This window comes from Neomonachus schauinslandi, chromosome 9 (assembly GCF_002201575.2).
Source record: "Neomonachus schauinslandi chromosome 9, ASM220157v2, whole genome shotgun sequence".
Lineage (NCBI taxonomy): Eukaryota > Metazoa > Chordata > Mammalia > Carnivora > Phocidae > Neomonachus > Neomonachus schauinslandi.
The window spans coordinates 91,946,512-91,961,712 of NC_058411.1; the positions used below are offsets into that span (position 1 = coordinate 91,946,512).

Genomic DNA, 15,201 nt, shown 5'->3' on the forward strand with positions numbered 1-15,201 from the left:
AATATCATTCAATTATCAAGTAATATGGAAAATTACTTTTTGGAATACAGGCTGCACAGAATGCAGAGAATGTATACCCCATGAAAGCAAGGACGTTGTTTTGTTCTTGGTTGTAACTCGGTGCCCACGGCATTATGCAAAACACTGTAAACACTCAATAAAGATTTATTGAATGTGGACTGCTGATGACTGTGACTCCCACCAAAACGTAAAACTTTCAGGCAGAATCTCCTTTCTCCTTCACGTGTGTCAGAGAAGACACGGATCTATACAGATCTTCTATCTGTATAGAAGATCTATACAGATCTTCTATCTGTATAGATCCGTGTCTTCTCTGACACACGTGAAGTCAGCTCAAAGACAAGAGCAATGGCCGGGGGGGACTCCTTACTTCCCTAAGCGTCACCCTTGCTGAATGCTACAGGGTCTCTCAGCAGGGGGAAGCGCTTCACCTGGGCAGTAGTCAGAGCACTGCACATGGAACAGATAGCTTCTGCATCATCATCTGTCTTCTTTTTCACTTGTAAGAGCTGAGCAGCCTGAATGAGAGGTTCCAGGGTTTCCTTAGCCCCGCTAGTCATCAGATTCTTGTCACGCAGCCATTCTTCCAGTTGACTGACATTGTACCTTTGCCACAAAGAGAGAGAGGGAGAGAATGCAAATTTACTGAATGTTGTCATAGATGTCTTCGTTTTTTATGTATGGCTTTGTCAGGAATCTCAGTTAAAATGACAGGCAGTATTTCTGTTCAATTTTCTTAAATTTTACCAGCTGTGCTTAAAATTTTATTATAGCCATGAGGTTTATAATCATAATTATATAAGAGTAAATGACTGGATGATATAATTAACTTCAATGGAAGGTAGAAATAGAGCCATTACAGCAAAAATTATGAAATAAAACCTGCTGAAAGACAAAACAGAACATCCAACATGGCCGTGTCCTTATTAAACAGCTGACCAGAAAATGCTTCCTAGCTTGTCTTACAACATCAGAGGAGAGAATCAATAAACTTCAAGTAGGGACGCCTGGGTGGCTCAGTCGGTTAAGCGTCTGTCTTCGGCTCAGGTCATGATCCCAGGGTCCTGGGATCGAGTCCCGCATTGGGCTCCCTGCTCCGCGGGGAGCCTGCTTCTCCCTCTGCCTCTGTCTCTCTCTCTGTCTCTCATGAATAAATAAATAAAATCTTTAAAAAAATAAATAAATAAATAAATAAACTTCAAGTACCCCTTCCTCCTTCAGTCAGACTCCACGGTAGTCACGAAAAACAAGATGCCCCCACACAGACCTTGTGCGGCAGCCCTGTTTAGGGAAGAGCCTGAGTGATGGAGTAGTGGCCTGAGGAAGCCCAGGGATGGAAGGAGAGAAGGTAAGTGGGGGAGGGGGAGCACTGGAAGAGACATGACCCCAAATGTGGAGAGAGATGTAGAAATTACACAGATGCGGGGCGCCTGGGTGGCTCAGTTGGTTAAGCGACTGCCTTCGGCTCAGGTCATGATCCTGGAGTCCCGGGATCGAGTCCCATATCGGGCTCCTTGCTCAGCAGGGGGTCTGCTTCTCCCTCTGACCCTCCCCCCTCTCATGTGCTCTCTCTCTCTCATTCTCTCTCTCAAATAAATAAATAAAATTAAAAAAAAAAAAGAAAGAAATTACACAGATGCTGAGGTTTCAAGAAGTGGTCAACCAGGCGACAGTGGTTCTCATGCTAAAATGCTAAATGGACACATGATGAGAACTTAACTTTGCAGTCAGGCAAGTAGGAGATAGTCTGATATTATAACAGTGCTTCACATGTACAGAGAAATACATAAACAACTCTTAAAGAGAAATAAATTCCACTACATGAATGAAAGGATTATCTTCTTAATGTTAACTACAATGCATGTGTGTCAGAATGGAAAATTTGAAAAGAATGCCAAGGTTTCCTGAGATTAACTAAAGACTTATGTAGGAGAGATTCTTTTTTCCTCTCTTGGTGAATATTCTGTTTTAAAATAAATGATTTGCTGGGGTGCCTGGGTGGCTCAGTTGGTTAAGCACCTGCCTCTGACTCAGGTCATGATCCCAGGGTCCTGGGATCAAGCCCTGAGTTGGGCTCCCTGCTCAGTGGGGAATCTGCTTCTCCCTCTCTCCCCCTGCTCATGCTCTATCTCTCGCTATTTCTCTCCTGCTCTCAAATAATAAATAAAATCTTTTAAAAAAAGAAAAATGATTTGCAAAAAAAAAATCAATTCTATTATGATAATGGGTTATGCTGAGGAGCAGCTGGGCATAAAAACTGAGTGCACATTTTCATAAAAGATACCGGGGCATGTTTCCGGTTAGTAAGAGATCTATTAGACATGTTCTTGTTGCCATGGTACAAAAAGGCATTTTGTCAAAATAAATTTCTAAGAGAAAGCAAACATTAGAAATCTTCATGATAAAGATTCGGTATTTTGTTAGGGACAATTAAAACACACGCAAAAGGTGAGGAAGCAGCTATCTCAACTCGAAGTGTTTTTTATCATCTCTCCATTCCTTCCAACAAATCAGTGTCCCGGGGAAGCAGGGTTCCCAGCTGGTGGAGGGGAGAACCTGTTGAAAGGCACAGTCCCGAGCAGTACCGCATGAAAGTGGAGAGGTCCAGCCAGGCAAGAGAAGACAGCTCCATGCATGGTCTTCCCCGGCTGGGTGGCTGGTGGCAGCAGACATCAGCTACCCTGACCGCAAACAAGCCATCGGCCCCTGCACCGCAGCCAGCAGTCGGCCCGGGAGCGGACAACGGCGCGGGTGCTCTCTGCTCACCTGATCTGCATGCCTTTACTCCAGGAGCACATGTCCTTGCGCAGGAGGAGGTTGTTCAGGGTGACGGCCCCAACGATGTAGAACATCTGCTTGACCACCTGCTTGATCAGTTCAGGGTCCATGCCGTGCTGACATAGGACCGAGTGGAAGGAGTTGAGCTGCCGAAGGATGGAATCCAGTGTGTAGGTGCCCTCGTCTGCGATGCTGGAGGTTCGCTTTCTGAGCCCCGTGGGCTTCACGCCAGAAACACCCTGAATGGTTTCGTGCTCCAGCATGCCAGAGACTGCAGGAGGAGTTCAAGCATTAGAAGACGCCTGTTGCACATGCATACACACCTGCTCACACATGCACACACGTACTCTCATGCATTCAACTTAGGAAAGTGATCTGAGTATCAAAAGAGAGGGGAAAAGAACTTTCCGAAAAAGGGCTTCCAGATTTTAAACTCTAATGAAGAAATAATTCTTTTTTTTTTTTAAGGTTTTATTTATTTATTTGACAGAGAGAGACACAGCGAGAGAGGGAACACAAGCAGGGGGAGTGGGAGAGGGAGAAGCAGGCTCCCCGCGGAGGAGGGAGCCCAATGCGGGGCTCGATCCCAGGACTCTAGGATCATGACCTGAGCCAAAGGCAGACGCCTAACCGACTGAGCCACCTAGGCGCCCCAGGACTAATTCTTTTTTTTTTTTTTTTTTTTTTAAAGATTTTATTTATTTATTTGAGACAGAGCGAATGAGAGAGAGAGAGAGAGCACATGAGAGGGGGGAGGGTCAGAGGGAGAAGCAGGCTCCCTGCTGAGCAGGGAGCCCGATGTGGGACTCGATCCAGGGACTCCAGGATCATGACCTGAGCCGAAGGCAGTTGCTTAACCAACTGAGCCACCCAGGCGCCCCCCCCAGGACTAATTCTTAAATGCAAAAATTTACCATGAAATTGAGAAATCTCAATGGTGCATTTTCTAAAATACAAAGCAGCCGCCTTGTACTAGCACACGCTTATGATATCTTGGGAGGGTTTTTGAGAAAGATGCACTAGTTAGGGAAAGGAGAAGAGATTCTCCAGGGACATCTGAGCCCCACAGGCAAACCAAGTAGCAAGAACAGCAGGAGACTGGGCAGTGGTATGGAGAAGCCTTGGGAGGCGGTGGCTGTGTGGGGCTGGAAAACCGGGCCCTTCCTTGCCCTGAGCTTCCCACAGTAGCAGGGAGGCCTCGGGTTAGTCTCAGCCTCCCGGAACTCAGTCTTCCCAAATCTGGGGCACTCCCCGCCCCCCCCCCCCCCCCCCCCCCCCCCCCGCGTTCGGCTTATGCCTCCTCTAGGATGGTTGTGGGATGACCACCCCCTGGCCTGGCAGGCCCTTGAGAGTAGGGGCCACTCCTCATTCATTTTTTTATCTCTTAGTCATTTTATAGCTCACAGTGCTAACCGAAGCTTCCACAGAACCTCACACTGACACAAAACATTGGCGGTTTTATCAAATCACTGGGAGATGGGGGCAGTGGTTTAAAGTGGGACATCTCAGGGGTAAGCTTCCTGTTTAGCCAATAAAAATAGGCAAAAGTAGAAGATATATTGGCTGAAGATGATCTTCTCTGCATCTGTGTCACCTCTTACTAGCTGACCTACATTGCTTTGAATACACACCTGTTCGGGGACAACTGAAGAACTGACCCCTGAAGTCATCCCCTGAGAAAAATCACTGCTGTCTCCCATGGCTTCCTCAGCCTTTTATGTTTCTGGTTGGCTAACTGTGGGTTTTCGATGGAAGACAGAATACTAAGGGCAATGAAGAAGTTGTGGGAATGTGGAAAACACATGGGTGGGAAAAGAAAGGGTAGCTGGGAGTAGCCTTAAGAAGCTGCTGATAGGGACACCTGGGTGGCTCAGTCGGTCAAGCGTCTGCCTTCAGCTCAGGTCATGATCCCAGGGTCCTGGGATCGAGCCCCATGTGGGGCTCCCTGCTCCGCGGGAAGCCTGCTTCTCCCTCTCCCACTCCCCCTGCTTGTGTTCCCTCTCTCGCTATTTCTCTGTCAGATAAATAAATAAAATCTTTAAAAGAAAAAAAAAAGAAGCTGCTAATAATTTGCCTGAAGATAACAGTTTGATAACTTAAAACAAATTTAATTCAATTCATTCAAAATTAGCAGCCTGCAGTTTATATATGCCTCCTAGTTCCTACTTCATATGTGCTACACAGCCATATACAGGTAGTACGGCACATAAATACACGCCCAGAGTGAGTACGCGAATACAAAGAGAGGTACGAGACTCACACACCTAGTTGAATACACACATAGAAACACACACATGCACACCCCAGTCAGTTATCCAGTGAGAAACCACTCCTTGCTTTTGACAACTCCATGGGGGCCTTGAGATGTATAACTCACCATGGAGTGTCCGAGACCTATTCTTGTTGCTATGGTACCCCCGCCCCAGCCCTTTGACTGCAACCTAATAGGCAAAGGGCAAACTCTCCCCAGCCTCCTTTGTTTTAGGTGGGCCGTGAGGAGGCCCTGTGTAGCAGTTTCCTAGACCAAAGTTTAAAGTGTTTTTGAAAACTGGACAAGGAATGAGGTATATTGCTGGGTATAAAGCAGAACCCAAACTCAAGGGAGAGGCATCACCCAGTGGGGAGATTCACTAGATACTGCAGTTTCAATCATGTGGAAGCAGTGATTGTGATGTATCCCAATTAGCCATGGCTGGGGGTCTGGGATTCCTCAGCTAATTTCAGACTGAGTCTTACTACTTTATGTTCTTTGTATCAAGACATGCCTCCAAACAAGTGTCGCCGCTGCGCACATGAGGCAGACAGGCTTCGACGTCAGCCCTGCCCTCGCCTTACCGATCATTGGCTGCAGGATGTTCTCTAACACCCGCACGAGCTGCTGGTAGATCTGAATAGCCAAGTCACTTAGCACCTGCCGGTACTCAGCCAGGTCAAAATTGGTGAGGCAGTGTTCATTCTGGCGAGATGTGTTGTGTTTCATAAAGCCCTAGAACCAGAAAGCAAAGTTACTGACACCCAGGAAATGAAATGTCTCTCCTAACTCCTTTGTTTGAGCAGATTCCCCTGCTGTCTTTCCTCTGAAGAGTTTCCATCTGTTCCACTCCTGAATGCCAGTCATTCTCAAATGCTCTGTGTGTTTGTTTCCATCGTAACCCCCTTCCACTTCTTAATCAGCTTTTGAATAGTATCTCAACTTGGCTAGCTAGCAGTTAAGCCCTTCCAATAGCCGTGTCAGTGAAACAAGATGGGGGAACTTAATCTGGAAAAAAAAAAAAAAAGGAACGAGCGTTTTCACTTATGACGTAGCACATCTACTGCCAGACACTAAATTACCTCAAGTTCTAATCTCTTAACTTCAGTTCTATTAAATATAGTCCTATTTATAAATACTGCACCTGAAGGGCATACATAATCTTTTTAAAACAGACCGATTTCTACTGAGATCAGTGAATAAATAAAAAATTTCCCTTTATCATATTTCATGGTAACCATACATGATTTTCAATCCAAGCTTGGAATGTAATTTTTTGGTGGTATTAGTTAAAATGGAAAATCAACTGTATAGGCAGGTACTTTTGTCAGACATTGCCTACTTGATGGATTCTACCCAAAGCCAAGCACCTGCCTCCCTACAAACTACCTGACAACACGGTCTAGAAGTGGGGACTGACAGGACAGCTAATGGCCTTGCAGAGGAATTCTAGTCTGTCTGTCCCACCTTCTCAGGGACTGCACCTTACTCATTTTTATGCTTTCCAACATTTGCCAGGACAGTCCTCTGCCCTAGCCTCTGGGTGCCCAGAAAATGCTACTGGTCAGCTTCTCTGCCTGCCCTCCAGGCAAAAAATGGAAGGCATGGACAGCCATGGGCAGGGGCACAGGCTGCAGAGGCGGGCAGCCCCAGAACCCCAGCTCTGCTCCTTCTGACTAAGAGGACCTGGGCAAATTGATGAACATCACCAAACTTCAGTTTTTCATCTGTAAAACTGGGTTGTAATTCCTACCTCACAGAGATGCTGTAAGAATTAAATAACAGAGTGTATAGGAAGTGCTGTCTGATACATACTGAGTAGACCTTAATAAAGAATAATTATTAACATATTACATAGTTTTGAAGTCTATCAAACACCTTATGAATTTATCACTGCAAATAAAAGCAGAATAGGTTTTTGGGCCAATCTAAAGAGATATGCCTCAGTCTGATCACCTTTTATGTATTATGGAAAGCCAGAATTGATGAATTTCTTTAAATAGTTTAATATTTCTCGTATCAGTCCCCTGAAAAGCCCACTTCCACATACTGACAAGAGGTTTCATGGCTTGTAGTAATTCATTAACTAATGCCCGTTTTATTTCTGCCATGCTTTCTCATAACACAAACTCTCAGAGGGAAGAAACTATGTTGCTCTCCAATTCACTGTTTCATAAACAATGAACATCAAACAAAGCCATGAGCTTCCAACCCACCTCTGAATTCAGGTTTCTAAATTAACAAATGGGGGGCGCATGGGTGGCTCAGTCCATTAACCGTCTGTTCGGCTCAGGTCATGATCCCAGGGTCCTGGGATCGAGCCCCGCATCGGGCTCCCTGCTCAGCGGGAAGTCTGCTTCTTCCTCTCCCTCTGCCCCTAGCCCCTGCTTGTGCTCTCTCTCTCTCTCTCTCACTTGCTCTCTTTCTCTTTCTCTCAAATAAATAAAATCTTTAAATTAAACTGTTAAATGTTCCATGCTTTTAATCTTTTCCTTAAAGAGGACAGAGAAAGTACGTCCTGCTGGTTTTGTGATCAAGGTTTCCTCACCTCCTCGCCACTGTACTGCTTCAAACAGTGCAAAAATCGGCATGTGTTAGAGAGCCAGAAGGACACGGTTTCGAAATCATCACCTCTTTTCTGAAAGAGAGAAAAAGGCTAAAATCACTTTTCCTTAGGGAAATAGCAACCTGAAAGTCACTAAAAGACACCAGAAGGCCCACTTCTTTCAGTTACATTATAATTACAAAAATACATCACATTGCAATTGTAAAGTCTTACATCATTGCTAGAAAATTTCAACCCTGTGTTTGTTGGTTGGTTGTTACTTTGCTTGGCATCTATTTTCTTGCCGTTAGAAAAGGATGCCCAGTCATTCAGGTGATGTTAGCTTAGCAGTCCCTTTTGGCAGAAAAAAATTCATCAAACCACAGCTTATCCCAACTCACTTCCCTCAGGATTACTCAGGGGATCAGAAAGGACTAAAAGCACAAAAGGGAATCACAGACAAAGAAGCACTAAAACCCAGATTAGGTGACAAATCTGGTCAATGATAAGATACAACTCCTGAGCAGAGAATCAGAAATGGGATGGAGGGAGTCCTGTGCAAAAGAGGAGAGAGGGAAACTGAATGGCTCTACATCAGGACCGGGACTCCTGTCAAACAACCGGCTGCTAAATCTAAACAGGGACTCGAGGCAAATACACCTCAGTTCAAAACTGGGACTGGAGACAAACTCACATCAATTCTGAATGGCATCAAAAAAAAAAAAAAAGGCATCAGTATGCTAGTACCCACTCCTTTTTAATTTTTAAACAATTTGGTATAATAATTAGTCAAATTAGATAAATGTCTTGATGCAATTAGGATGAGAGGGAGAAAACATGATTTGGTTTTGCTGTCTTTGTGGCGTTGACTTAAAAGTTAGTAAAGCTTGCAGGCTAAATGTACTACAGCATCAATACACCAAAAATGAAATGAGTTATATCAGAAGACATTCATCAATTTTTAAATGTTGAATCTTCAGAAACTCCATGCTTTAGTAACCCCTGTAAAGCTAACTCCATACAATATCTGCCCTGTAGGGACAGAGAACCGTGTTCGCAAAGGCTCACTACCAGGGGCTGCAGGGAGGGTGTGTTTCATGAGGACAGAGCTTCAGGTGGGGAAGATGGAAAAGTTCTGGAGGTGGGCAGCAATAATGGCTGCACAGCAATGTGAACATGATGCCACAATAATGCCACAGAACTATGCACTGAAAAATGGTTAAGTGGTAAGTTTTATGTTTCGTGTATCTTACCACAATTAAAATAGTGCATGAAAGACACCTTAGATTTGAGAGCGTCCACTGTGCATGTTTACTATCCACTTATCTCCATCCTAAATGTTCTCATCCAACTTCAGTTAGATAATCAGAAAGCAAAGGACTTGGAGCACATTCTCTTAGTACCTCACAGAAACACGTGAGTTAACGTTCATTGTTTTTCTAGAGAGGCAAGAGGAGGATTATGCAAGGTGAGTCAGTGATTACTGAGTTATGCAGGGCTTTCTGCTCTATTACATAATTCTGCTGCCTTCTCCGAGTCTTTCCTCTCTGCTTAGTATATGTGTGTTGCTTCTCACATGGAACCAGGCATTTCAGGTAACAAGGAAAATTATGGGGTGAGTTGGAGAATAACAGGAAGAAAAGTTGGAAGATAAATTTTAATGTTTTATCAGACATCTTCTTTACGAACAAGCCATGTTGTACTGAACTTCTTTAATACCTTTTTAACTAGAGCATCGTATTCCCTATATATATGGACCACACTAAATATTTTTAATTTACTTGTAAGATCTCAAAACAGACTATTTCTGTTATGAAGAAACTTAATTTACTCTGCAATTTAATGCAATTATATCAAATTAATTTTGATTACTGTTCAACCTGAGCCCCATTGTACAAGAAGGCATACAGACATGTTACAAGAAAGACTGTTTCCTACAGTGAGAGTTTTCAGTGAAGACTGGAAAGTGTTCATATCTGCAACTTAGCCCCGATCTAAGGAAGGAAAAGACCTCGGTGCAGGTTCTGTCATCATTTATGTTCCCTACGAGAATTTTGTTGAACATGAACTGACCTTTAATACTTTTTTGATGCTGTTAATTGTTGATGTTAGCAATGACCTTACTTTCTGATCATCATTCAGGTAGTCAGCATGTCGAACACACATGAACAGGATATATGCTGGTAACCCTGGAATCAAATTGACTGCCACACCACGTGGCTTCAGTTCTGAAAGGAAGTGAGGAAAAATTATCTTAATAACATTGAAAATCTTCATGAGGAATGCTTTGTGAGATATAAAAGCACAGTTCTCGTGAAAGAATTCAATCATTCAGGGTTAAGAGGTCACATTAAAAAAGTATATTTTAATAGCTCATCAAGTGGAGAAACTGTTAAGGGTGGGGACCTGTGAATCTTAGAACTCCCAAATTTATATCTCTTGCCCTGACTTCTCACTTGAACTCCAGTTTCATGTATCAACTGTCTTCTTGACACCTCTGCTTAAGCACGTCAAACTGAGTCCATCCCGAATGAAACCAATGATTCTCTCCTTCCAGGAGTTGTCCCCATCTCAGTAAATAGGCTGTTCCAGAATTCTGCCTTCTCAGGCTATAAGCTTTGTCAATATCTTTGACTCCTTTGTTTTCTCACACTACACATCTAATCCAATGATAAATCCTGTTGGCTCTACCTATAAAACACATCCAGAAACTTACTTACTCTACTAGCTACCCTACAGTAGGCCACCATCATCTTCTCCTGGACTGTGGTGATGGCTTCCAGACTAGTCTCCTGATTCATCCCCTGCTCCCCAGTAGTACCTTTTTCACACAATGACCAGGTTATTCTATACACAAATGCCACTCTTGTTCTGAAAATCTTCAGAGTAGCTTCTCTTCTGTCATTTATAAAATCAAAAATCTTCACTATGATCTGTGTGATCTGCCCCTGTTCCCCTTTCCCAGCTCACTGTGCTCTAGTAACATTTCTCCCTCTCATCCTAATTGCAAGAAGACATTCATCTAATTTAACTCAGCATGAGTCTCCTTGCTGTTGGCTGAACATGTCAGGCAGGCTCCCACCCCAGGGCCTATGTACTTACTATTTTCTGCCTCAAATGTTCTTTCCTCAGATATCAGTATGATTTGCTTCCTTACTTCCTTTGATCTCTGTCCAAAGATCTATGAAAGAGAACTTCCCTGACAACTTTATGTAAACCACTACACTTGCCTTTACTCTTTATCCTTTGACCCCATTATATGTATATTTTTTCTCTATTCTCCCCAAGCCCCCCAATGTAAGATCTATGAGAATAGGGATCATGAATTACTTTATTCATTACCCAGTACCTAGAAAATGTTTAGCATTTGGTAGGAGCTCACTAAATGTTTATTGAATTGATGAATCTTTGTTAACTCTATTCTTAAAAACCACTGGCTTCTTAACATTTTTGCTAAATGAAGATCATGGTGAAACTTAAGTGCCTCTGCACCTATATATAATACTTGGTTTAATGCCATGAACCCCAAGAATATTAAATGAAGTATAACTGCCAATCACATTGCTGTCAGCCCACACCTGCCAGGAGGAATGCTATGCAAAGGCTAAACAGAGAGGTTTTCCCTTTTTTATTTTTTATTTTATTTTATTTTTTTTAAAGATTTTATTTATTTATTTGATAGAGAAAGACACAGCGAGAGAGGGAACACAAACGGGGAGTGGGAGAGGGAGAAGCAGACTCCCCTCCAAGCAGGGAGCCCGATGCGGGACTTGATCCAGGGACTCCAGGATCATGACCTGAGCTGAAGGCAGTCGCCCAACCAACTGAGCCACCCAGGAGCCCCGAGGTTTTCCCTTTTTTAGTTCACAATTTTCAGGCTGTGTGTATTCCCAACTCATTTCCCACCCTCCCTAAACAGTCTTCTTGCAGAACCAATGGGCTTATTTCCCATCTTGACCCTACACTTCTCTAAAATGCTTCTTCCATGTCCATTTCATTTGTCCAGTCCTCTCCTTCCACAGCTGGAATCCTTCCCTTAATTCTTTTGTTTTTTCCCTATTACCAAAGTGTTGTTCTTGACATATTTAGTTGTGAAAGGAAGCAAGGAAAAAAATGAAACTCGGGAAGTTAATTGGCCCAGAGCAGTGGTGTTCAACTGTGGATACACTTCAGAATCCTCTGAAAGATTGAAAAAAAATGTATTTGACATGGCCAGGCTCTTCCCTCTAGAGACTGTTATGTAATGAGTCTACGGTGGGGACCACACATCAGTATTTCTCCAGATGTTCTAATCTGTAGCCAGAGTTAAGAAGGCCTGGTGGATCCTAGGCAAGCCTCCCTGTAGTTTGATTGATAAGGCAAGACTGGTCAGGACGCTACTACAGCAGGATAATGCACAGTGTGCGATGATGACGCAATTAACCAGTCTTGAATATTCTAAAAATTAGTGACTAGTCTTTCCCACCACTGACACATGTACCAGAAAGACCTTCTATCCCATGCAGAAAATACTTGCCCAGAATCAGGTTCTTAACAAGCTTCTGTTCATCCTCCTTCTTGTATTCCAGCATTCCTTGGAAATCCTTTTCTTTCCTTGGAATGTTGACTGGACGGATGGGTTCATCAATAATCTGTCCTGGGGATATGTTCTCCATCTGGCCCACTTCATAAGAAATAAAAAGAAGAAAATTATTTTCCAGGTAGAAAAGATACAAGGGTTCCACATTCTAGTAATTTTAAATGAATTTTATAACAACAGAAACTTGCCATATTTGCCACCTAATTATATCCTCTTTAAATACTCTTTTCTGGGGCACTTGGGTGGCTCTGTCGGTTAAATACTCTTTTCTGCTAAAATTAGGTGGATAGATGGCAAAATTATATGGTAATGTCACTCCAACAGCCACTAATGCTTGGCTATTATCAACATCAATGAACCTTACTTGATTCAAGAACTTTTTTGGGGGAGAGGGGGGGGTAATAAAGTTTACTTTGTAGTAAGATTAAATGTCCCCAAAATAAGTGGTTTAACTTCTTGGTTAACTAATCAGTACCATCATAATGGTTAAAGATATTTAGACTTTAAGTAACAGAAGGGGAAAAAAAAACAGTATTCTATAAAGAGGCAGCAAGAGTATCAGAGATTCCCCCTCACATTTAGCTCTATGAATCCAGTCATTAAAGAAAAAGAACATTTACTTTAATTAAATGTATCACTGCAATCATTTCAAACCACATCAAGATAGCTGGTAGAATAGGATTTCTTACGTTAATCACCATACATTACATCATTAGTTTTTTTTAATTTTTTATTGTTATGTTAATCACCATACATTACATCATTAGTTTTTGATGTAGTGTTCCATGATTCTTTGTTTGCGTATAACACCCAGTGCTCCATTCAGTACGTGCCCTCCTTAATACCCATCACCAGGCTAACCCATCCTCCCACCCCCCTCCCCTCTAGAACCCTCAGTTTGTTTCTCAGAGTCCATAGTCTCTCATGGTTCGTCTCCCCCTCCGATTTCCCTCCCTTCATTTTTCCCTTCCTACTATCTTCTTTTTTATTTTTTTAACATATAATGTATTATTTGTTTCAGAGGTAGAGGTCTGTGAATCATCAGTCTTAAACAATTCATAGCGCTCAACATAGCATATACCTCCCCCCAGTGTCTATCACCCAGCCACCCCATCCTTCCCAACCCCACCACTCCAGCAACCCTCAGTTTGTTTCCTGAGATTAAGAATTCCTCACATCAGTGAGATTATATGATACATGTCTTTCTCTGGTTGACTTATTTCGCTTAGCATAATACCCTCTAGTTCCATCCACATCGTTACAAATGGCAAGATTTCATTTTTTTGATGGCTGCATAATATTCCATTGTATATACATAACATAATAAAATTAAATTTAAAAAAAAAAGAACCTCCAAAATCTGTTCACCATGATAAAAATGTTCTCATACTGATGGTAGTGATAATTTTCCACAACTTTATTAATATATTAAAAACAATTAAATAGTATATGTAGGGTGAACTATATGGAATGTGAATTATATCTCAGTAAAGCTGTCATTAAAAAATATATAAAAAAAAATAAAGACACCCTGAAATATCAAAAAAAAAAAAAAAGAATAGGATTTCTTCACACTAGTCAAAATGAACTATATCATTTTTCACAAAGGCCTCATAAGGCAAAGACCTAGGTTTCTTCTGCTACCTTTCATTCCCAAAGAAATCATGAGCAGATAAAACACTTCTATTTAATATGATTTCCTAAATATTTTTTTTTTGCTTGTTTGTTTTTAGTCAAGTGCTAGAAGTTTTGTTTTTTTTTTTTAAGATTTTATTTATTTATTTGACAGAGAAAGACACAGCGAGAGAGGGAACACAAGCAGGGGGAGTGGGAGAGGAAGAAGCAGGCTTCCCACCGAGCAGGGAGCCCGATGCGGGGCTCGATCCCAGGACCCTGGGATCATGACCTGAGCCAAAGGCACCTGCTTAACCGACTGAGCCACCCAGGCACCCCAGGTGCTAGAAGTCTTACCATGAAGTAACCATTAAAGTACAACCACTGGTTAATGACCCTTTCAGATGTTAAAAACTATCACTATTGTTAGTGGGAAGTGCTAGGGAAGGGTTATGCTAAGGATTGAAAGAAGGAGGTCTCCCATTTCATTGCAAAATTGAGAAGTAAAGGGGAAATGCAAGGGGACGAAAGGAACACAGAGTTATGATGGTGTTTGTGGAAATATATGCTAATAAGCAGGATTTTTTATTCTTTCATCGGCAGGGAGGGGGCAGTTAAGAAATCTATTCGGGGATAGATTGAGTTGAATCTGTTGTCAAACAAACACAAGGCAGATCAGAAGCTTGAGAACGTTTAACGTTGCTGATTCTCCAAAGCATCAGTGGTACTTCTTGTCACTCTGGGCGATTTCCTGGTTTAGTTCTGGGAAGCTGGTTCCACAGGACAAGGTTATCAGGGAGAACACCAATACCTGCCAGTGTTCCTGCTTATGTGGCCGAGAGCCAGCCTAGTGACACCCGGTCCACCTCAGGCCTGCGGCATCACACACCGGGTGTACCAGCACAGAAAATCACCACCATCCTTCAACACTCTGGTATCTAAAGAGGGACCATACTGTGACTGCACAAGTCAGGGCTGTGGGCATCTAGTGCTTCGTGGGCATGGTAAAATGTACGTCTCTATACAGGAGACAGGAGATTTAGGCCATCTAGTTTTACACGGATTACTTCTGGAGTTGGTTTAAACACAATAGCCCGGGGGTCTCACAATCAGCCCACGGTGGCGCCTGCAGGTTGTGAAGTACAAAACCGCCATCTATGGTACTAGTGGCTCTGAGCCACAGAAACAATTCCGAGGGAAACTGGGAGGAAACAGATTCAACATATCGTGTTCATCAATAAAGGTCCGTATTTGGACTCTATCCAACTGGAAGAGAATGTTTCAAGCCTACTGATTTCATCCACTGATGATGAGATCTACCGTTATCTTACATAACACTGAAGAAGGAAAACACTGCCAATTAAACTGCAATGGGTTCATTGGCAGTTTTTGAAAGATGCAACCTAATTTGAG

At 42.7% G+C, this 15,201-nt stretch overlaps 1 protein-coding gene across 1 annotated transcript in view; it reads right to left on the reverse strand.

Annotated features, from left to right (window-relative positions):
• Nucleotides 1-15,201, reverse strand: part of MYO5A (myosin VA) — a 201,593-nt gene that overhangs the window by 7,524 nt on the left and 178,868 nt on the right. Inside the window, exons 35-40 of the mRNA XM_044918191.1 lie at nucleotides 12,112-12,258; nucleotides 9,669-9,823; nucleotides 7,599-7,688; nucleotides 5,635-5,785; nucleotides 2,788-3,070; nucleotides 453-627 (exon numbers count right to left, since the gene is read on the reverse strand). Coding sequence (XP_044774126.1) covers nucleotides 453-627; nucleotides 2,788-3,070; nucleotides 5,635-5,785; nucleotides 7,599-7,688; nucleotides 9,669-9,823; nucleotides 12,112-12,258 — 1,001 coding nt within the window. The remainder of the gene's footprint in view (nucleotides 1-452; nucleotides 628-2,787; nucleotides 3,071-5,634; nucleotides 5,786-7,598; nucleotides 7,689-9,668; nucleotides 9,824-12,111; nucleotides 12,259-15,201) is intronic.